The 23,927-nt window shown below is 51.1% G+C and overlaps 1 protein-coding gene across 1 annotated transcript; it reads right to left on the bottom strand.

Moving 5' to 3' along the window:
* Window positions 1-3,800: 3,800 nt before the first annotated feature.
* Window positions 3,801-23,805, bottom strand: ODF3L2 (outer dense fiber of sperm tails 3 like 2). Its single transcript, XM_030540706.1, has 8 exons — window positions 22,668-23,805; window positions 20,543-22,534; window positions 15,171-15,861; window positions 11,851-13,877; window positions 9,015-9,125; window positions 6,118-6,231; window positions 5,324-5,490; window positions 3,801-4,645 (listed from the first exon to the last, which is right to left on the bottom strand). The coding sequence occupies exons 4-8, from the start codon at window positions 11,900-11,902 to the stop codon at window positions 4,331-4,333; spliced, it is 759 nt and encodes a 252-aa protein (XP_030396566.1). The 5' UTR covers window positions 11,903-13,877; window positions 15,171-15,861; window positions 20,543-22,534; window positions 22,668-23,805; the 3' UTR covers window positions 3,801-4,330.
* Window positions 23,806-23,927: the final 122 nt, after the last annotated feature.

Below are 23,927 nucleotides of genomic sequence, written 5' to 3'. Positions count from 1 at the left end.
CTCTGTTCTCAAAGGGGCTTAAACATTTCCCTCATTTTGGTCTCTGTGCGGGTGGGGGAGGAGTACAGGGCCTGTGGGTATGGCCGTGTCAGCGGGAGTGTATGGTGGGTATGTCAGTTATTGTGTCAGTGTGAGGATGTATTTCCATGAGGGGGTGTGTGTGTATGGATGTTGTGCAGTGTCAGTTCGAGGAGCTGTGTGAATGGATAAGGGGCCAGGGAGATGCACATTCTGATGTATGAATATGTTCTTGCATCTCCGTGGGCCCTTTGAGCCACTTCACGCACTACCAAAATGCAGCCAGCTCTGGGGCGGAACACAGCCACCGCTCAACAGCGCGCATTGCTCCAGAACAGTCTATCTAATCTTTGGTCTTTCCAGAGAACCAGCCACAGCAGGATCAGGTGTTAAAATACAATAGAAGAATAGCAGAAGTGACTTCTGATCTCCTAGTCCTAGTGGCTGAATATTTCTAGACAGGTTTGTTGTTTGTTCTGTCTCCCTGCCTTTTAGAATTTAGACCTGGAGGTGAAGAGTCCCAGATGCCTCAGTGGGTGGGAGGGGTGTCAGACGAGCACGGTGCAATTCTACCCTAACTGGAACTAGGCCAGGACACTGAGGCTAAGCACAGCTCTCTCTACGGCCTTGCGGGAGCTGGGGGTCACTACCTAGCACCATGGCGAACCCCACTCTCCCTTATGAAATCAACACAACCCACTTTGTAGTAGAGGTCTCCCATTTGAGGAGTGACTGGGCCTGACTCTGCTTCATTTGGGAACAGGACAACTTGAAGTGGAGAGCCTCCAACCCCGATAACTACACACACATACACACACACACAAAACTCATATAGGACTTACTTGTTGCCAGCAACCGATCTCCCTCTGATGGCACCCACTTCACTCTCGGAGGCAGGGCTGCTGAAAGCCCGTGCTGGCAAGTTCGTCAGCCCTCTGACTTGAGTTCTGCTGCAGTTTGTCCGCTGCTCTCACCACTTCCTCTGGGCTCTCTGCAGAGAGTGGCTCCCCTACCTGCTGCCTGCTTGTTGTTTCCCTCTGTGGGCCAGCAAATGCAGGCAGGAGGTTAATGTTTATTGATCAAGGGGAAAATAAACATGCGAGAGGGTGGAGAGAGGTGGTGTCTATTTATTTATTTCAAGTCACCCGAGGTGAAACTGGGGCCCCCCTCACCAGGCAGAGGCCCAGTGGAAACTCAGCAGATGTAACTTATTAGAAAGAAATCAGCAAATGATTAATTGGCCAGGGCGGGTCGTAAAATCCAGGCCACGTAACAGCATGACTGCATCAGGCTCCCATCATCCTCAGCCACCCTAGGGAAAGAGTGGGCGATACAGTGGGGGAAGGCCTAAGGCCTCAGTACAGCCACTCTCTCTGGAGAGGATTTGGAGCTGAAGGAAAAAGGAGCCACTCCATCCCCATCCTCAGGATGCTGGCTTCTCAGAAATCTGGTTTCAGCTGTCATTACTGTGCAGAAGTGCCATTCCCAGCTTGTTCTCACACCCTGCACTTGCAGCATGTGGAGTACAACCTCTTCCCTTCCTAAGGTTGGGCTTTATTAATACAGCTACCAACAATAACCTGGCATAAAGTTCGGCTCAGATCTTCTCCCCAGACCTGGCTGCTCCTCCCTCTGCACTGCTCAGCCCACACCCTAGATCCTCTCTCCCCAGAGCACCATCCCCACTCCCCATTTCCAGGTGGGGTAACAAACTGCCTGCCTCAGCCAATCAGCACAGGCCACTTCACCCTTTCCCAGCAGGATCAACGCCACCTTTGGGATATGGTATTTTCAGGCAAAGCCTGCCTGGTTCTTACATTCATAGATCTGAAACCTGGGCCAGGTTCACTGAGGTTGGTAGACCTGGGGCTAGTCCATACCTGGTTTTCCACAGGTGACACGTGGTCCAAAGCAGGGGAGAATCAGACCCAGGCTTTGGGTTTCACTCTTCACGCAGAGACTGACATCTCTCGAATGTGGCCTGATTATTGCTATTAATCTGCCAGTAACACCTCATGGTCCTGATGTGCTAAGCCTCGCACATACAAATAAATAGCCACTTAGTGTGCTGCACTTGGGGACCGAACACTTTTACAGCTATTTTACAGGAAGATTATCCCTCCCAGAGCAGGTTTCTAGGACTTTCCCATACAGAAGACCCCCCATGTAGGACTAGCTCCTGTTGGCACCAGCAGGTGCACCAGCCTTGGCAGTGCCCTAGGAACGATGTCGATTGATCCCAGCTGGGGATCTGGCCTGCCACCTCCTATTATTTATTAATGGTGTGGGGTGCCATAGGTGCACTGGGCCATTCCAGGGAGAAGAAGGGTTCGAGCTCTATCCCCAGCAGCTCACAATAACTGAAGCTTTCCCGTCTTCGGTCTCCCCCTTTGTGAGCAGTGGGAAATGAAGAGGCTCTGGGTACTCATGTCCAGGAGATGCTCACCCTTGGTCTCGCAGCACAAAGGCAGACATGGGTGGGAGGATAGAGGGTGTATCCCCTGCAGCAACCGACAGGGCATAAGGAGATGTCTCTGCTATGTCGCATGGGGGTTAAAATGGCGAGGAGCATCAGCGGTAGGTGGAAGATCTTTCACACATGCAGCGGAAGCCCAACCATTCCCTCTTGCACAGAAAGAAGTGGAACCGTTTGCTACATGGGATCTGTTGGTACGTTATAACCCCCATCACACCTGCCTCCCAAATTCATACATCCCCGAGTCCTAGCACAGGACAGAACTGGTGTGTGGGGCCAGTGACCAAGTTCTCCAGGACACTGTCAAGATGGCTAGTCCTGTTGTCTTCCCCTCCTCCCCTTCCCATCCAGCGAGGTGGATCCTCTACTGATTTACATCCATATAACTCAGCCTATATCCCTTGACACCAGTGAAGGGTCTGTGGTGCAGTTCTTCATGGGGTGTCCATGGCTGAGGAGGAAGGAACAGGGAAGGAGGCGCCTACGCCGGTGGTGTTGACACTTGACAGCTCTGTGTGAGGGCTAGCAGGGTGGTGTGGTTTAGTGCAGAAAGGTCAAGAAACCTAGGGCGTGGGGGTGGAGAGCTGCGATGCAGCACGGGAGGCAGAAAATTTCAACATCTTGTCTTTGGTCGGTTAGTAAATTTATTCTGAACCTGAAGAACCTCTGTCACCTTTGGAAACCTTTTTGTACGTTATAAATGATGCGAGTGAATAGTTCAGGCCCAAATGCTGTTAAAAATACACAGGGGAAAGGTGGCATTAAAAACCTATTGCAACAGAAATAATTCCATTCATCGGGGCCAAGGGGGTGGATTGCAAAGGTCCCCTCTGCAGGGCTGCAAACCCGAACGCAAAGGCCTAGTGTTGCCTTAGAACCTGAAAGGGAACTGACTAGATACGGCAAGTGAAACTAACCAGCCTAGTTTCACTGCCTTAGGTGGGAGAAGAGCCAAAAGAAGCAGCAGTAATAAACAGTGGGAAAGTAACTCTGACAATCGAAGCTGGAGGAATGCCAGGGAGGGGGCTAGAAAGCGGCACCTCTTTCCTTTCCCCTTCTCCCTCTCCCCTGAAAATATCTTTAGAGAAACAAGGTGTGGGAGGTGCTATCGTTTATTGGACCAACTTCTGTTAGTGAGAGAGACACGCTTGCGAGCCACCCAGAGCTCTGTGTCAGGTCCACACTGCATACAAACACGGTCTTTGACGTTCTTCTTTGTTGACCTGTTTATTAGATATCAGAGGGGTAGCCGTGTTAGTCTGGATCTGTAAAAGCAACAAAGAGTCCTGTGGATGCATCTGACGAAGTGGGTATTCACCCACGAAAGCTCATGTTCCAAAACATCCATTAGTCTATAAGGTGCCACCGGACTCTTAGCTGCTATTTATTAGAGAAACTTTGGGTCTCCAAGTGGGAAGATCAGAATCCAGTTTGTGGAAGCTGTTAGGGAATCAAAGCGTCACAGAGGCCAGAGGTGGAAAACTTAGGGTTGCCAAGCCTGATTGGATGTATTCCTGGAGATTTCATCACATGAGGAAATAATCATTAATTCAAGATTAATCTTTAATCCCTGGTGATTCCAGGCCAATCCTGGAAGGTTGGCAACCCTAGGAAGACTCCGCCTGCTGCAGAGGTTTGGACTGGCCCTGTTTTAAATGTCTCAAGTGCTGGCACATCTGCTGCTTGGAAGCTCTCCCAGGACTGCGTGGCATGAATGGGCTGGGGGCAAAGCAAAGAGCTTCCAGTCTGAGTCACTGGCGATCCAGTAGATCAAGGCAGGGAAGGTAAGTCAAGGCCAGTGACCTGATGCCAGGGAATTGCCGCCCCACTGCTCTGTCACTGGGAAACATCCACGATGAGAGGAGTGACAAATTCGGAGTGCCGGACACCCAGGGAGTAGGCTGGAGCTCTTGTCTTGTGAGCGGTCACCTTTTCAGGGCTGTGCGTTCCAGGCCCCGGTGTCCGGAAGGCAGCCCTGGGCGCACTGCGTCGCCCCCGAATGGAGAAGGCAGGTGCTTGGTGCAAGTAGGTGTTGGGATCTGTCCCGTTGTAATGGCCGGGGCCGGGCTTTTGAGACAAGTCCTCAGAAAAGCCAACGTGTTTGTTCCGTCCTGAGATGGTGACACTAGGGCTGGACGGTTTGCTGGGGACCTGGTGTGATGAACTGGGAAAGTTCTTAATGTTTTCTCTGAGTACTGTATTGGTGCCTCAGTGTCCCCATGGCAGTTCTTAAGTATCTGGCAGAGCCAAGGGCCAGTGCACCTAAATGCCTGACACTCTGTCTCCTAGCAACTGATGGCCTGGGCCCTCCCCTGCAAAGGTGCCAGCTGAAGGTGTTGGAGACAAAGGGATCAGGTGACCTCCTGGCCCTGGAAAGGAGCTGAGCAGAGAGGAGGGGCTGGGAGGGGTTGTTAGTCTGGAGCTGGCTGGGGTCAAGGGTGGAGGGCAGACCTGGGGGTCTGGCTCACTGCCCCCCAGAATGGACCCGGCTGAGGGGTCTGGTTCTCTGTACCTACAAGCTCTGTTTTAGACCCTGTTCCTGTCATCGAATAAACCTCTGTTTTACTGGCTGGCTGAGAGTCACGTCTGACTGCAAAGTGGGGGTGCAGAACCCTGTGGCTTCCCCAGGACCCCGCTGGGGTGGACTCGCTGTGGGAAGCGCATGGAGGGGCAGAGGATGCTGAATGCTCCGAGGAGAGACCCAGAAGGTGAAGCTGTGTGAGCTTCTTGCCCTGAACAAGTCTGCTCCAAGGGAGAGGAGGCTCCCCAAAGTCCTGACTGGCTTGGTGGGGAGGAGTTCCAGAGCATCGCCCGGTGACTCCGGGACACCCGGGAGCCCAGCAGTGAGGGGAGAGTGTAGCTGTTCGCGGCAGGGACGGGATCCACCCACCGATACTTGGTACGAGATCCCATGGTGAAAGACGGTGGCCTGCGCTGAGTGACAGGTGGGGCCTTCTCTGGACTGTACCTGCCCGGCCCAGGGGTCCGTGGCTGCGCTGAAGGAGACACAGCATTAAACGCTAAAGCTGGACGCAGTCAGGAACGGGAGCTCGTGCCCAACTCTGCGTCATGTCACCCCGATAACGCTGGATGTGGCTTGCTGCCGGTGTGGAGTCTAGGATTTCCCAGGCCAGAACGCGCTAGTCATCTGGTCTCCTGCCTCCACTGGTGGCCAGTTCCTGTTGCACCAGGAGGGGCCTTGCAGCTCTGCAGAGCCACGTCCGATCCTGCCCTGGTGGGGCAGGAATGCCCACTCCTACCAGGGCAGGCAACTGAATGAACTGGCTGTCACAGGCCATCCTCTGCTGCACCAAAAACCTCACCCATGGTGTCTGCTGCACCAAAGCCGACCCCAGAGTTGGCAGATTCACCCCTGAAAGCAGCCTCAGCCCAGGGCTGAATGGGCCATTCTCACCCTTAGGGGCTCCCGCCAGGCCGAAGCAAGGAACAATGACAGAGGAGTGGCTTGCCCTGAGGATAAAAAGTGGCCCAGGGGCTGCCAGACCAGCACTGCATTCAATTTAAAAGCAACCCAAAGAGCTACTGACATGACCAAACCAGCCACTCGTGTGCCCCCCACCAACTCCTAGCCCAATGGAGGCTTTTGATGCTCTTCCACTCACCCAGGGTCTTTGATCTCGCCAGCATGGAATAGGATGGGCCTCCGCTCCTGCCAAAGCGAGTGAGTTGCGGGTCCACGTAATAGCAGGGACCTGGGCTTGAATCTTTGAAATACACTGACCACAAAAGGGAAAAGCATAGAGCAATGGGGGGGCTGGGAAGATAGGACAGTGCTTTCTCCTATGGAGTGGGCCAAATTCATGCCTGATGTAACTTCACTGGGATCGTACCAGGGATGAATTTGGTCACGGGCCTGTCGGTCACATCTTAATTGGATTGCGCATCCACACCGGGCCATATTCGGATCTGTTACACTGTTATAATCCCACTGATTTCCATGGAGTCATTCTGGATTTACACTGACCTGAGATCAGACTCCGACCCCTCCTGGGGAATGACGCTGGAGTAAATAAAGGGCTTTGATTCCCACTCACGTACACAGGCGTAAATCAAGACCTCTACTCAAGTCAATGGAATTGCAGCCATATAAAAGCCCCAGCTATGAGCTCAAAGCCAGGCCTTTGATCATTTGTAAGCAACATCAAGAGCTTGACAGGGCTGCAGGGGAGGGCAGGTCTCTAGCCCTGGTCCTGCTGCTCCTGATCTTAGGAAATCAGTTTCCTCAGATGTGCAATGGGAATAAAGTTACTCCCCTGTTCGTTGAGATTGACAGCTGAAGAGTGCCTGTTACAACTAGCAGTCACAACTCTCCTGGGTACAAGTCCTGTGGCACCTTATAGACTAACAGATGTTTTGGAGCATGAGCTTTCGTGGGTGAATACCCGCTTCCTCAGACGCATGCATCCAACGAAGCGGGTATTCACCCACGAAAGCTCATGCTCCAAAACGTCTGTTAGTCTATAAGGTGCCACAGGATTCTTTGCTGCTTTTACAGATCCAGACTAACACGGCTACCCCTCTGTTACTCTCCTGGGTACATGCAGTCAAAACCTCCACTAATCGGGCATGCTTCTGTCATTTTTAGTAGCGACAGGCCACTGGAAGAGGCCAGTGGGGCTCGCTGCTTTGAGGCTAAGGTCAGGACAGTGTGACAGCTGCATTCAGAGATGAGTGACAGAAGCCGCTGATGGTGGTGGGCCTGCATTTCAATGACACCTCAGAAGCGGAAGGAGCATGCTGTGACCGAACGGGGAGGATGCAGTTTGGCCAGGAGGGGTATGGTGCAGGGAGGAAAGGTGTATTGGTTTTAATTACAAATCCTATTGAGCTTGAGAACAATGTGCTTTTGGCCTCCCAGCTCTGGCTCCCTGCTTCACCCTGTGCATTCTTGTTTTGGAAATAAAGAGCCGTCAGGTGTCCCGCGGTGTCTGTGCTCTCAGCCTGGTCAGCTGAGATAATGCAGCTTCAAAGTTGCCCTGTTCCAGCACGCTCGTGGTAACAGCAAAACTGTACACAATGGCAAAGCACAAAAGATCCGTGTGCAAGAAGTTCTCCTAGACACACACACAGAACACAAACCCATTTATGGGCAACACACACACAGAGAACACACCCACCCATGGGTGAGATAGGCAACACACACACATGGGTGATACACACACACACACACACACACACACACAGAAAACACACACATACACACAGAACACAAACCCACACACAGGTGATACACATGCACGTGCACACACACACAACACACACATGGGTGATATACACACATGTGAGTGATATACACACAGAACACACACACGAGTGATATACACACACACGTGGGCATACACACACAGAACCACACACAGGTGATACACACACACGAGTGATACACAGAACACTCACGGGTGATACACACACGAGTGACACACTCACAGAACACACTCACACATGGGTGATACACACACACACACAGAAAACACATATACACAGATGGGTGATAAGCACACACAGATAGGACACAAACCCACACATGGGTGATATAAACACACACAAATAGAGACAGGACCCAAACCCACATTTGGAGGGTACACACACACACACACATTGGGTTACACACAGAGAGATGGGACCCAAACACGTAAGGGCCATATACACACATGGAGGGGAGGTATACACACGGGGAGGGGAGGTATACGCACATGGAGGGGAGGTATACACACATGGAGGGGAGCGGAGGTATACGCACATGGAGGGGAGGGGAGGTATACGCACATGGAGGGGAGGTATACGCACATGGAGGGGAGCGGAGGTATACGCACATGGAGGGGAGGGGAGGTATATGCACATGGAGGGGAGGTATACACACATGGAGGGGAGGGGAGGTATACGCACATGGAGGGGAGGGGAGGGGAGGTATACACACATGGAGGGGAGGTATACACACATGGAGGGGAGGGGAGGTATACACACATGGAGGTATACGAACATGGAGGGGAGGTATACACACATGGAGGGGAGGGGAGGTATACGCACATGGAGGGGAGCGGAGGTATACGCACATGGAGGGGAGGGGAGGTATATGCACATGGAGGGGAGGTATACACACATGGAGGGGAGGGGAGGTATACGCACATGGAGGGGAGGGGAGGGGAGGTATACACACATGGAGGGGAGGTATACACACATGGAGGGGAGGGGAGGTATACACACATGGAGGGGAGGTATACACACATGGAGGGGAGGGGAGGTATATGCACATGGAGGGGAGGTATACACACATGGAGCAGAGGGGAGGTATACACACATGGAGGGGAGGTATACACACACGTATTGATCTCGGACTCAGTGCCTGAGCAGCTGCTCGGAGGAAGGGCTGGAAGGTGGGTGAAGTGACACTGGATACGGAGCTGAGGGAATTGTGTGTGAGGGGGGCACCGGGAAGAATCTGAGACTGACGTTGGTCAGACCAAGGCTGTTTTAGAGAGAGTGGTTCACAAAGACTTACTGCCGTTGTTGAGTCTCCTGTGAAAGGAATAATCTGGGCTGGTTAACTTGGTGTAGTCGTGGTTGACAAATCCGACAGTAGGAGGCAGTCGGTACTGTCCCGGCCTGGGGCCTGGCACAAACCAACAAAATGCACATGAGTTAATAATATGTCAGAAAACCAGACTGCCATCAGCAATGTATCCTAGTGGTTAGAGCAGAAGCAGCTAGGACTGCGGTGTTCTGTCCCTCGCTCTGGAAAGGAGTGTTAGCTAGTGATCTGAACCCAGGACTGAGCACTAGGGTGCCTGGGCTCTGTGCCCAACTCTCGGAAGGAGTCCGAGCTGGTGATTAGAAGAAAAAAGCTAGGAATTCCTGCATACTATCCCAGACTCGGCCACTGACTCCAAGGATGACCTTGGGCAAGTTGCTCAACTATTCTGTGCCTCAGTTTCCCCACCTCTAACCCAGACACAGTGAGAGTTCTCTATCCTCCAAGGGGGACTTGACAATGAAATTATTTTGTATTTGCGAAGCACTCTGAGATGCTCAGATTCAAAGACACCAGAGAAAGATGATTATATTGCTTCAGCCCAGTGGAGTTTTCATACAGGCAGCTGCCAATTGCTGCCCGCACAGACTCCCTGGTGCTGTCCCATCAGAAGAGAGATTGACGACGCGATTCTCTGAGACAGAGACTGCCTTCTTCTGTATCTGGACAGCGCCTAGCACCATCGGGTCCTGGTCCATGACGGGCACGCCTATGTGCTACAGTAATACAAATAATTCATACTAATCTATTAATCTGCATATGTTGTTAGAGCAATCGCCTTCCATTTGAAGTTGTTTCAGCGTCAGGTTTTGGGAGTCTTTCTTTTACGTACAGGGCACACAGCTGGAGTTCCAGTTGGGTGCAGCATTTGAGCAGGGGACGTACCGCCACAAAGGGCACGTCTAGTCTCCAGTCACAGAGTGTGACTGCAGCTCACACAGACGTACCCAAGCTCGCTTTGATCATGCTAGCTCAGGTAAGGAACAGTGGGGCCATATTAGCATGGACTCCTACAAGCCCACCTGGAACCCTGGGTAAATACTTGCAGGGTTAGCAAGCTAACCCAGGGGAACTTGCCCTCTAAGAGGTGGTGGGCACATGTGACTCATTACCTGCTGGCCAAATTGGTCTGATGGACGGCGCCTTATAAAGGGGGAAACAGGAAGAGGAAACGGGGGTGAAAATATCAGGGAAATGGGGTAGTATTAGACAGGTGTTGTACCATTGCCTGCTGGAAGACCCAGGGCAGAATGAGAGAATATAAATCACTAAGTAGTTAGATTTAGGTATAGAGTCTTCAGCCAACTCTGCTTTGCCAAAGAAAGAAAGAAAGAAAGAACTAGGGTGGAGCTGAAAGGCTTGGAGCCTCTCCTGGGAAAAGAGGGAGGGTGGAGTGGAGATGGGGTGGGGTGGGGTGGGAGTGGAAAGACTCCAGCGGGGGAATGGCCCAGGGAAGGGGAGGGTTCTCTTCTGGGTGGAGGGGGGAACGCCCTACAGGACTGTGTGTTGTTGTGAATTGCAAATTAGACGCAGAAGGGGAATGTTTTAACGACTCTGGACTGGTGGAGGTGACTTACGGAGCTCCTGAAGAGGGTAAACTGAGGGCAGGGCCTGCAGCACCATGCTTTGCCAGAAGGGGGTGCTACATAGCAGGCATGCCCAGTGATACATGTGCTGAAGCTCTCTGCTGTCAGCTACATTAGAGCTAGCTCAGGTTCATCGACAGGAGAGGCAACCGTGCCCTGGGATTGCAGTATGGCCATGCCCTAAGAAACTGAGTTTCTCTGCTGTCCAAGGATGCAATGTTGGGGTACCAATGTGAGACGGTAACAGTTTGAATTCCAGCAGCGGATACACATGCGCTTACAGAAGCAATGGTGGAACTAAAGCATCTTTCATAAGCCATTCATCGAAACGCCTGCAGCTGCTACTTCAAGAGGAGTGAAGTGACAGCACTAAGGAAAGTGCTGCCTGAATCCAGAGCACTGTAATGAACAGAAATGTTACAGAAGCAAGACCAGCTGCCTCCCACCAGCTCCTGTTTCCAGCAGTGATTTCTAACGACTTAGCACTTATGGGACACTTGACATCTTGACAGCAGCTCTGAACAGACATTTCAGCTTCACCGCATCCCCTCTGTCCCTGCTGTGAGGTAGGTAAATTTTACAATCCCTCTTTTCACAGATGGGGAAACTCAGGCAACAAGCAGCTCAGGAATTTGTCCCAGGCCAGCTGCGCTGTGGTGGGGTTAGGATGGGCAGGGTTTTATTTTGGGCCCATCTTAGAAATAAACACATCCAGACCTTTCAGTATCTTTTAAAAGAGAAACAAAAAAACCACACTCTCAAATCTGATTCTCTAAAGGAGCAATTTTCAGGTAGGTTTCATAAAGTTCCTTTGCTGGGCTGCCTGCCCAAAGTCAGGAGAGTCATTGCTATTGTCCATTATTTTAATTATGTATATTGCAGTCATAACAATAATAATCCCTCACTTTTATACAGCCCTTTTCATCAGCAGATCTCAAAATGCTTGGCAAAGGAAGTCAAAATCATTATCCCTGTTTTACAGATGGGGAAACTGAGGCACAGTTGCACCTCTTGTCAGTTAGATCAGCTTCCTATTTTGCTAAGGGCCGTACAAATGTACAGGAAATGACAGTCCCTCTGAAGTTATTTATTAATTTATTTACAGTAGCATGTAAAGATTGAGACACTGTACAGACACATCATAAAAAGACAGACCTGCTCCCAATTGCTTACACTCTCACCCCACAGCAGAGGGAAACAAGGCTTCACAGCAAGCATACCGGTCTCATGAGCAGTGATGGCAGGTGTCTTTCTCTGCCCCACCTCTGCCATCCCGGACACGGCGTGGATGCACAAACGGAACCAATCCTTTATTGGGCCGGGCTGTCTTCCGCGGCTCTTGCTCTCCCCCTGCTCCAAAACTACTGCTGATCCTGAGAGCAAATGCTAACAGGTGGGGATTTCTGTCTGCTCTGATAAAACCACCCTGCAGGGTTGCAGGAGAGAAAAGGCCCTGGCAGCGGGGTGTTCCCAGAGGAGCCCAGCATGAGACACTTGCTGGATCCCTGCGGCGCTGAAGTGTTAGTCCATCAGCACCGGTGACAGCCACTGGTCGCGCTCGCTGAAAGCAGACACCCATGGAGGAGGGACTGGAGGTGACATTGTAAACTTATCCCACACACACACTCGACCGTGGCCCCAGCAAAGTGATGCAAGATTGATGCCCACTTAGCAACCCTGCAGGCCGATGGCGAGACAGCTGCTTTGCCCTGCTCGCTGGAGCATGACACCTTCTGTTCCCCAGCTGTCTCCAAGGGGCTCAGGAGGGCGAATTAGATTTTGATGAGCGCAGCCAGCAAGGGGAAGCATTGCCTGGTGCCCCGAGAAATCCAAACTGTGCTTGGAGGGGGTTAGGTTGCTGCCCATCCGCATGATGCTTCTGGGACTTGTCAGGTGCCTGAGAGACTGGTGTTTGGGGCAGAGGTTGGCCCATATCCTCTGTAAGGTGCGGGGTGGGTGCTGGATCACTGGCCTGCACAGGATTGCGGAGGATCAGCAGCCAGGGATTCCGCTGGACATGGCAAATGCAGAGCCCCAGCTCCTGACCTGTGTCATGACGGCTCAGAGAAGCAGAGCGCAGAACCAGCAAAGGAGACGAGAGAGTTAATGCGGTGCAATAATAGCTCCATTCTGCCCTCCTGGGTGCTTGTGATTTTTTGGTGACGTTGGCAGCTGAAACTATGGCAATGAAACACCCTGCAAAGGAAAAGACCTGGGGCCAAATTCCCCACTGCCCTCTCCTGTGCGTGGTCGTTTACACCAGGGTAAAATGGCTGTCAAACGCTGATTTGGTTTGCGCCAATGACACAGTGGCGTAAACGACAGCAAAGAGAATTGGCATTGAGCCCCGGAGGGAGAGAGGGGGGCTGGCAGATTGCAGAGCAGGACAAAGGGTACGTCTACACTGCGATGAAAGACCTGCAGCGAGGCCGCAGCTGGCCTGGATCAGCTGACTCAGGCTCATGGAGCTTGGACTGCGAGCCTATAGAATTACCATGTAGACGGTCAGGCTTGGGCTGGAGCCTGAGCTCTGAGACCTCACAAGGCAGGATGGTCCCAGAACCTAGGGTCCAGCCTGAGCCCTGCTAGCCTGAGCCAGCTGTTCGACATGCCAGGGTGGTTCATTATTTGAGAAACTCGGAAACATCTCCACGTTGAGTGTCACATGGATTGTGAGGTACTCAGATCCTACAGGTCATAAGTAATTGGGACAGATACAGGAGTATCCTGGCCGAACCTTATGGAATCATGTTGAACCTTATGGAATGAAGGTTAAGGATTCTGGGAGTCCGTTGTCGTGAAAACGCAAATGTTCATGGGCGAGCGTGGGATGGTATGGAACCTCTTTAGGCGAGAGGACATGTTAATGAAATCTCTGGAAGATATTAGGGACTTCAGAGGACTTGGGCGGGGGGGGGCAATATGAGCAAAGTGTATTTCCTAGGAAATACTTGGGGGGGGGGGTGAAGGAAGTGCAAATGACCCACCTCAAATCTAGCCTTTTGAAGCAGAGATTCATTGTTGCCTCTTCGTGGGCAGTTCAAAGACCTCCAAAGGGTATGAAGGCTGGAGGAAACTTTTCCTGGCTGTGCTGGTTCTCAGCTGAGGGTGGGATGAATGTGCAATGAGGTGAAATCCCTGGGTGGGGTTTGCAAGCACCGCTCCTGCCAGTGCCCCTGTTGGAGGGGTGGGATCTCAGACCAGCATGTGTTGTAGGAGCAGCAGTGATCTGTATGCTCTGTATAACCTGTATGTTCAAAAAATTTGTTACACCTCCTCTCCCTCTTTGTAATACCTGTGAAGTGGCTTTCCCCCTCCCCTCCCTGAATGCTTGTGGGATGAATGGGCTGCCTGAACAGCTGGAAGATCAGAAGAGCTCCCAGGTGGACAAGGTGTCTGGCATAGGCGCTGACTCCGTGGGTGCTCTGGGGCTGGAGCACGCACAGGGAAAAATTGGTGGGTACTCTGCACCCAATGGCAGCTCCCCGCCCCACCCTCCCACCCCAGCTCACCTCCCCCTCCGCCTCTTCCCTGAGCACACCGCATGCCTGCTTTTCCCCCGGCTCCCAGCACTTGTGCCGTAAAACAGCTGTTTCGCAGTGGAAAACGGTGGGTGGGAGGAAGAGGAGGGGGAATGTGACGCGCTCGGGGGAAGAGGCGGGTCCGGGGCAGGGATTTGGAGAGGAGTCCAATAGGGGCAGGGAGGAGGAGGAGTTGGGGCAGGAACTTTGGGGAAGGGGTTGGAATGGGGGCAGGGCAGGGGTGGAGTCAGGGTAGGGCCGGGGGGGGCACACAAGCACCCACTGGCATTGGGAAAAGTTGGCGCCTATGGTGTTTGGGACTCTAATTAGGCAGCACTCACACACACAGTGCATGGACACTGTCCAGGGTGGAGTGTGACCAACCAGACATAGCCAAGTCATCTCTAGTTTGACTATTTGCGGTAAATATGCCCAGTGGCCTGTGATGGGCTGTTAGATGGGGTGGGATCAGAGTTATTACAGAGAATTCTTTCCTAGGTGTCTGGCTGGTGAGTCTTGCCCACATGCTCAGGGTTTAGCTGATCGCCATATTTGGGGTCAGGAAGGAATTTTCCTCCAGAGCAAATTGGCAGAGGCCCTGGGGGGTTTTCATCTTCCTCTGCAGCGTGGGGCACGAGTCACTTGCTGGAGGATTCTCAGCACCTTGAAGTCTTTAAACTCTGATTTGAGGACTTCAGCGGCTCAGACATAGGTTAGGGGCTTGTTGCAGGAGTGAGTGGGTGAGATTCTGTGGCCAGCGTTGTGCAGGAGGTCAGACCAGACAATCATAATGGTCCCTTCTGACCTTAAAGTCTATTACTCTAGTCACAGGCCATCAGGAGCAGGTCCTTAAAAGGGGAAGGGGCCATGTGCTTGGCAGTGCACTCCCAAGATTGTACCTCCCTTGAAGACCCTTCGCTCGGACCGCCTGGCCAGTGGCTCGCCGCGTTGCAATCCATCGTGCCTCGGGAAGACTTACCTTCATCACACCGTCCATCGCTGCACTGTAGGACACTTACCCTGAAGGATCCTGACATCTCCAGTGCCATGCCTGTCCGGGGAGCGTGAGTATGCGAGTGTGTGACCCCCCCCCCTCCACCCCATTATTTTGAGCTTAGCTATCTGTATAATAAATGTGCTGCTTTCTGCCAAACTCTGGTGGGTCATTGTTCTCCCTAAGCTCACTAGCTGGTCCAATTTTGGGTAACATTACGCAGATAGGTTCTTCTATTGTTTTTAATAAGTCTTCTCTGTATTCCCTTGAAAATAAAATATGGCTGCTTATTAAGAACTGTGTGATGACTTAGTTACTGTTGGCAATTGCTGGGTTGTTTAGTCTCTGAAGAGAACGCAAGAAAAGCTTGCTTCAGTAGCTTGTCTTTTGCTGAGAAGAACACGGAGAAGGCAGGGAACTGTTCAGGCTGGAGATATCCTGGTCAGAAGGGAGAGAAGATACGTGTCTCCACGGCCATGACAGCCCAAAGCCAGAGAGGGAGAGTCCTTGCTGGACCAATGAGGAATACAGGAGCAGCTGCCCTGGGCTGTGCCAATAAGTAAGTACCATAGATAGATAGGTGCTATTGCTGAGATGTTCTCACTGGCTTCTGAAGGCAGCGCAGTGACAATGGTGAAGCCCTAGACAGCTGTGGAATAGTTGCAAATGCTTCCGTCTTGCAGTGGGTCTGCGCTCACAGTGGAAAGCTTTGAGATCTGCGGTGGAAGAGCAGGAGTTTAAAAGCAGCTCTCAGTTTACCCTGACCACAAAAATACTGAATAACCATAGCAACAAGGGGGTGAGCACCATGGGTTTCCCCAGTGAATGGGTTTTCCCTCCCACGAGGGTGGGAGGGGAGCAAAGGAGCTGCAGCTGGAGCACTTGCCTGCCTGCACCATTAGCACCCCGCATTGCCAGGGCTTGGACTCTGGTGGGGAGACAAGAGGCAAAGCAGCAGGTACGGTACATCCATCACTATGCATGACTCACCACTTGGAGCAGGTTCCCAGCGGCAGGCTTAATTGTCAGCTGCTAATTTTAATTCAGCACATTTAGTCACTCCAGGCAGACAGCCGGTGGGAATGTAGCTCAGATGCTGCTTTGACCCTGTGACCCATCCCCACAAATATAGCCTTCCCCACCAACAGCCAACAAAACAACCCTACTCCCCTGGAGTTTCTGTGCAGAAAGGCAGCTGCAGCTCGGAAGAGCGTTGCTACCCTGCAGGAAATCTGCCCTTTCCCCGCCTATTGAAGTAAAGGCTGGGCCCAATCCACAGCTGATCCTTGCACAACAATTAAACTATTTCTATAAGACACATTTAACTTCCTATTGGACTTCATTTCCACATTTTCTTAAGTCCAAGCTCAATGCAGTCCTTGAATCATAGGAGTAGGCAGTTTTGTTTGGATTAATTTAGTCTCTGTCTGGTTTCCTTGCACCGTTTGTAACGTTCATTATTGAAAATAACTTGACCTACTTTTCCTAAGCAGGCAAAAGTTATAGACTTAATTGTTACAACACTATGGGGCACCTGCCCTCCTTTCATCTGATGGCACCTTTTTAGGTAAGGATTTGGAGGCTTAATGCTGGTGTCCAGGCCAAATTCCAGCATTAGTAATTTCATCCTGCCTCCTTACATGTTGTCACGGAGTGTAGGGGAGTTAGAGCCCTGCACCCCCGGCTTTCTGTGATTCACTGTGACTCTTAGCCTGCCAGTAAAACAGAAGGTTTATTTAGACGACAGGAACACAGTCCAAAACAGGTCTTGCCAATACAAACAACAGGACCTCCTTTTGTTAGGTCCATCTGGGGGCCCCAGGGAGACCACAGCCCTGTTGGTCGGGTCCCCCTTCTTTTTCCCTACCAGCTCCAAACTGAAACTCCCTTCCACCTCTCACTCAGCGTCCCCCCAGCTCCTCCCCCAGCCTTTGTGTCCTTTGTCCAGGTTCCCAGGCAGAGGTGTTACCCGTGGTCTCCAACCCCCGCTTCTGGGTTCTCATGTTCCATGCTCAGGTGTGCTCCCTTCCCCAATGCAGGCCGTCCCAAACTCCCCCGCAACCTTCCCAGGTTAATACTCCCCACTCAGCATTCAAATAGCACATCAAGAACATTCCCACTTCGTCACACGTGTCCCCTGTGGTTTTGACATACAAGGTATTCTTTATTTCCCCTATCTAAAACTGCTTCTGTGGGTCTGAACTGCTGGCACGGAACAGCTCCCCTGGTAGCTTGTGCTAATGGCTGGCATCCTTCCGCATGATAAATGGACAGGACTATTAATGTTCCCTGTATTGGAGTCGGGGGCTACCTTACATGGAGAAAAGGGTCCAGAACTCAGATACAGAGGGACACCTTCTGCCTCCTCTTACTCTAATGTAACCCCTCTGAAGTCCAGGAGGAAGACGGCCCCATGTAATGAAAGAGCTGAGCAGACCTTGTTTCTGCACAAGAAACCAAGCTGAGCGCATGCAGTTAAAACGGCCAAGGGCCAGATGGTCAAAATGATGATGTCTCTGACCGTAGCACCAAAAGACCCTCACTGAGCTCAGAGCCCCGTTGTGCCAGGTGCTGCATAGACACAGAACGAGAGAGAGTTCCTGCTTGGAAGAGTCTGCAGTTTTAACAGACTAAGGGAAAACAGTTGCAAAGAGCTGGAGTGACTTGTTTGCAGAGCTGGGGAAAGAACCTAGGTTCCTCATTCCCAGGGCACTGCCCTACCCAGTAGGCCGTGCGACCTCGCTACCAATAGAACAAATGCTCCAGGCCTGATTTTCAAGTGCCCAGCGCCCACAGCCAGAACTGCAGACGAGCTCAGCTCCCGATGAGGCACCGAAATAAGAGCTGGGTTTTCAAAACGGCTCAGCCTCCAGCTGGCTTTTGAACATGTGGCCCACTCCTTACGGCACTGAGATGGAAGCTGAGCCCAGCTGAAAATGCGGCCTTGGGTGCGGGTGCTGTCTGAGCACTTCTGTTTTCTCTACAAATCCAGACCAAAGGACTCCCCCTAGAGGTAGAAGGCAGAGCTGCTTTGTGAAGGTGGTGATCTGTCACCAGCTTTCACATCTGAAAAACAGCAAGCTGCCGGGTGTGAGCGTGAGAAGGAGCTAACAAATAAATGAGCGTTTCTTAAACACAACATTTTCTCCTCGGAATGCCAAGCAGCTTCTGTTTTTAAGTCATCAGATACTTTCTCTTCCTACCCTTTGTCTGTCTTGTCTATTTAGATGGTAATCTCTTCTGGGCAGGGCCTGTCTCTCACTACGGGCTTGTCTACGCTGGAAATTTACAGACAGTAACTTTCTTGCTCAGGGGTGTGAAAAAACACACCCCTGAGCGCAGCAAGTGTCAGCGCTGTAAAGCACGAGTGTGGACAGTGCCCCAGCCCTGGGAGCTGCACTCCCAGCGTTGGGAGCTATGCCCCTTGTGGAGGTGGGTTTTTTAGAGCGCTGGGAGAGCTCTCTCCCCGTGCTGTGCCACGACCACTCGGGCCATGTTAAAGCGCTGCCACAACAGCACTTTAGTGGTACCAGTGTAGACTAGTCCTATGTGTCTGTGCTGCGGCCCCCCCCAATGAGGCCCTGATCCCAGTTAGGTCTCTAGTTCCCACCAGTTTGCAAGCAGATGCCAAGTGCTGATATTTGGGAGACTTGCAGCTGGACTCCAAAAGGCAATTTTTCCTGCTCAAAGTGCAGTGCTACCGTGAAAAGTGATCCTGGTGCATTCTTCTGCAACAGACCTGCCTGCTGCGTGTGTCTATTCATAGTCCTCTCAGCTGAGCAGTGACAAAAATGCCTTTTTACTGAATGCAGATGTAGCATCACACTAGACCAAGAATGACATATGGACACAGGGGATCAAACCCTACCCACTGTATAGCTCTGTCTCTGGGTGGCGCTTACTCACCTCTAACAGAGACCCGAAGGGCCTGTGGCATTTACACTTTGGCAACACTTGAAGAGCTCGTCACGCCATAAACCCTCATTACCAAATACTGATTTTTGCTCCTCCCTGCCCTGCAGAACCAACTCGAGTGAAAGGGGTTGTGCATTTTCATCAGAAGGGTTTACTTAGTTCTCGGCAGTTCTATCTGAGCAAAGGTACTGATGACTGCGGGGTTGCATACAGTCACTGAGGGTCTGATTTGGCCTGCAGAACCAGGTGATGATGCAAGAGGAGGAAAGACCCCAGCTGGAGTCACGGATCCCAGGTTGAGTTTGCAGGGCTGACAGTGAGAAACACCATCTTGTTCCTTGCAATACACTGAGCAAGAATCATTGCAAGGCAGTGATGAAGGAATCCCAGGATACACAAAGCTCAGCCTAAAGTTGGCTGTTTCCTCCTGGAACTTTCTATCCCTGACACTAGTTCCCTTTGTCTCTGATTATCAATTATTTGTATGGGTAGCACCCATGGCACTCAACTGAGACCAAATGCCCATTATGCTAAGCACTCTACATACACATAGTATGAGACCATGCATACCCTGAAGAGCTGACCCTAAGCAATTCAGTAGCCAAGAAAGGAACTGAACCCAGGTCCTTGCAGTCCACTTTAATGCCCTAGCCACTAGCCTTCACTGCCTCAGAGGCATGCCAGCCTCTTTATACTCCTGTGCTGGAGCTAATAGGACCCACCTCTTCTGCCTGCCAAGGTGAGTCAGCAGAATTTCTCTGCATCTCTGTCTAGGGTCCTAGATCCTGATGCTCAGTTTCCAAAACCCTGCATTTTGAGTCTAAATTGACCTTTAACCTCTGTGAACCTTTCTCAATGGGTGAGACCTTTCACAGGAAGAGAGAAGCTTTCCAACTCGGCACTTTATTGCTTATTTCAGCGCAACAGAGAACAAAGCGCTAAAGCTGAAAAGCTGCCCTGCTTGCTGGGTTTCCTTTTCAGCCTTCACAGTATGAGTAGCCTTGGCAGGAGTCCATTGTTATTTCTTATATTATTGATGGACAATATCAATGTTTATTTTTAAACATTTTATTTTTATCAATTTCAATGTTCATAGTTGCATGAAACTATGGGAGGAGGGGTCAGACAATTCAATGACAGCAGATGCTGAGATTCAAAGTTAATGCCTTAGAACCATTAAAACCCAAAATCTCAACATCACAAGTCAAAACGTACAAAACAAATGTCCTTAAATCAAACTCTATTAAGTTCTCAGGCAGTAGTTTTCTTACCCCTGCCACTCTGCACATTTTCATTATTATCAATGGAAATATTTTTTGTTGTTTGCATGTGTATGGTGAAATGGACATTTACCGACACTGACTGACAAGAATCTCATCCCTCCAAGCCTAAACCTGAGAAAGCGATCTAAGGCCAAATCAGATTTACATGAGCTGAGCATCTGGCCCTTAAGATTGGTTTCTGATACTGTATCTATCTCACCTTGGCACAGCAGCTTTCATCACAGCCAGATTGGAGCAAATCACCCCTCCATTTCAGTCAGAAGCTAGGTGATTTTCACAGAAAGTACAGCTACACTCTGGACTACACAGAGCTGAAGGCCCTGGCTTTTCAGGTAAGTGGTGACCCAGTGTCCACATTCAAACAGTGAGGATAATCCGTTAACAATCGATGTCTGCACCCTGTGCCTGCGTCACCTTACGCTCCTATGAACGTGGTGGTGTCTCTGACGCTTATCGGCCTAAAAGGCGAAAGGATTAAAGAATCTGAGGACAGTTTCTTTCCAAGTAACAATTCAAACATTGTTAATAATATTAAATTATTAACGATTATTTATCTTCTTTTGCTTGGAAAGTTAGTCACCCTATTTTAAATTCTGCCCGGTACCGTGGTGATGGGGGCATTAGCAATGTGAGTATAATGATAGTTGTAAAGGGTTAGATTGTGACACCTTCAACTGATAACGGTCACAAGTCACCTACACAGGGAACAACTATTTCATAATGGGCTCCTCGGTCTAGCAGACAAAGATCCAATGGCTATAAGTTGAGGCCAGACAAATTCTCAGTGGAGACAAAGTGTAAATTTTTAACCAGGAGGGAAATTAACCATTGGAATTTATCAAAGTTATGGTGAATTCTTAACAAGTATAGATGTTGTGTTTGTTTGTTTTTTACTATATGCTCTAGGAGTTATTTTGAGAAAGTTCAATGCCTGTGTTATATAGGAGGTCAGACTAGATGATCACAATGGTACCTTCTGGCCTTGGAATCTCTGACTCTGATGACCGCTTTCTCACACGAGTCCTGCTGAAGTTACATGGAGGTTCAGAAGGTTCTCTTGTGGTGCTTCATGCTAAGTAAACCAGGGCTTGGCATGCAGATTTAACTGCTCTCCCTCGAGGACCTTAATCCTCCACCCGCTCCAGCTTTTCTGCACTACATTCCCTTCTTTTGTGACATGCATATCTCCCTTTTGTCCCGTTGGCCCATTCTCTTAGTATCAGGAGGCTTGTTGATGATTTGTTTGTTTGGGCTGAAGGGCAGGGAGGACGTGCTGTTGATTATTACTTGTGATCATTTATAGCACAGGGCTTGTACTTTACAAAAGGCAGAGTGCTGCACATTTCCCTGTCCTAAGGAGCTTATGTAACCCACTCTAGGACAGTGGGGGTCTTTGTCCCTCTCCACCAGCTGGTGTAGAAGTTAAAAGCCCATTACAGTTGCCAGCTATTACAGTTACTCCTTTAGCTCCAGTTTATGCCTTTTAGTGCTGAAAATCACAAGTGAAACACCCTGCGGTCAGCTCAAACAGGTCACTATACTCCCAGGCTGAGGGCAACAGGTTCAGGTAGAAGAAGGCCTGGAGAACCAGTAAGAACTGAGGAAGGACTTGGGGGAGCTTGTCGAGAGAGACAGGGCTTGGTGGGCAACAATTGGGAGACTTTGCCATGTACATAACTGGCCTCAAACCAGACAAGGGATTCTGTACAGTCCACACACATCACCTTGCAGATGAATCCAAGCCATTTCTTGATAGAACAAAATCACATGGAAGGGGGCTTCACGCAGTGACACTGTAGTGCAAAGGGAAGAGAGGAGAACTGAACTAGCCAAAGCCAGGAGGGATCCGGTGGAGCTTTGGTGGCAGAAAGAGGAGGCAGCTGTCTGGAAGAAGCCATCTCAGCTACTCTGACGGAGCTCTGGAGGAGAAAAGCCACAGCTCAGCAGCTCCCTAACTCCTGCTCAGATGAGGGATTCACAGTAGTACCCACCAAAATCCAGATGCTACAACTAAACTGTATTCAGTGGAGCAGACTACAGCGGAGAGGACTCCTCCTGGTATGCAAAGCTTCAGCTTGACTCAAGTGGGCAGGAGGTGCTGCCTATGAGGATGATAGCCTCCCCAGCGTGCACTGCTCCATCTTGTTCCTTATGTATGACACATGGGGATTAGGGCTCCCAGCATGCACTGCTCCATCGTAGCTCCATGTATAGCTCCCAGCATGCACTGCTCCATCAGACTCTCCATGTATGACACATGGGGATTAGGGCTCCCAGCATGCACTGCTCCATCGTGAGCTCCATGTACAGCTCCCAGCATGCACTGCTCCATCAGACTCTCCATGCATGGCACATGGGGATTAGGGCTCCCAGCATGCACTGCTCCATCATAAGCTCCATGTATAGCTCCCAGCATGCACTGCTCCATCAGACTCTCCATGTATGACACATGGGGATTAGGGCTCCCAGCATGCACTGCTCCATCGTGAGCTCCATGTACAGCTCCCAGCATGCACTGCTCCATCAGACTCTCCATGTATGACACATGGGGATTAGGGCTCCCAGCATGCACTGCTCCATCGTGAGCTCCATGTACAGCTCCCAGCATGCACTGCTCCATCAGACTCTCCATGCATGGCACATGGGGATTAGGGCTCCCAGCATGCACTGCTCCATCATAGCTCCATGTACAGCTCCCAGCATGCACTGCTCCATCAGACTCTCCATGCATGGCACATGGGGATTAGGGCTCCCAGCATGCACTGCTCCATCGTGAGCTCCATGTACAGCTCCCAGCATGCACTGCTCCAACAGACTCATGGCACATGGAGATTAGGGATCCCAGCATGCACCTCTCACTCAGTCCAGTCCACTTGTGCAGCCCATGATCAGGTCCTTGCATACACACCTCCATTTACCTCTCCCTCCCCCATCGGTTCAGTGGCACCATCATGGCCCCCCACCATCCAGGTCACTGGCACAGCACAATTCCCTCATTTAGGTCAGTGGCACAATTGATCAGTGGTATAGCCTGTAACACCCCCCGTTGGTGGTACGGTCTTCCCATTATTGACAGAGGTATAGGTCAGTGGTACAATCCTTTGCATCTCCACCCCCCCCCCCAAATTAGTGGAACAGCCCGATAAAACTGTTCAATCTGAGCAACCGTTTATGACCGTTATCCAATCGTTCCACCTTTCCCCCGCCTATCTACCATCTTATCCAATCGGAGGGCTAGATTCCTTGATACGTAGGTGTGGATGAGCCAATCCCAAAGCGAGGCAGAGAAAACGAGGCTGGGCTGGTGCGCCCGCCGCAGGCTCTTTTCCCCGAACAGGGCAGAACGAAAGATAGCGCGAAGCTCCGCGATAGGGAGTCAGAAATGATTGACGGTCAAGACAGCCAATAGCATGTTTTATTTGTGGTGGCGCGTGACCGTGGGCGAGGCTTTGAGGCTAGAGAGGGCGGGGCCTGTGGCCTGGCGGGCGAGGCACACGGTGGCATAGACGGATCCGGAAGGGAGCTGGGGGCGTGGTCGCGATGAGGTGAGGGAAGGGGCGGGAAGAGCCTGTGCTGGCTGCGCG

The sequence above is a fragment of the Gopherus evgoodei genome, chromosome 22, assembly GCF_007399415.2.
Source record: "Gopherus evgoodei ecotype Sinaloan lineage chromosome 22, rGopEvg1_v1.p, whole genome shotgun sequence".
In the NCBI taxonomy this organism is placed as follows: Eukaryota; Metazoa; Chordata; order Testudines; family Testudinidae; genus Gopherus; species Gopherus evgoodei.
The sequence above is the reverse complement of the archived record's forward strand: the minus strand, read 5'-3'. Positions and strand labels throughout refer to the sequence as shown.

What these genes read in the sequence shown, in the direction of transcription:
- ODF3L2 (XM_030540706.1), bottom strand. Translation starts at nt 11,902, where the DNA reads ATGGCAGAGGTGGGGCAGAGAAAGACACCTGCCATCACTGCTCATGAG. An exon ending in CAGGAGACTCAACAACGGCA is followed by an intron (nt 6,232 to 9,014) that starts GTAAGTCTTTGT and finishes TTTTGTGGTCAG; the next exon opens with TGTATTTCAAAGATTCAAGC. An exon ending in GGCGAGATCAAAGACCCTGG is followed by an intron (nt 5,491 to 6,117) that starts GTGAGTGGAAGA and finishes TGTCTCCTTCAG; the next exon opens with CGCAGCCACGGACCCCTGGG.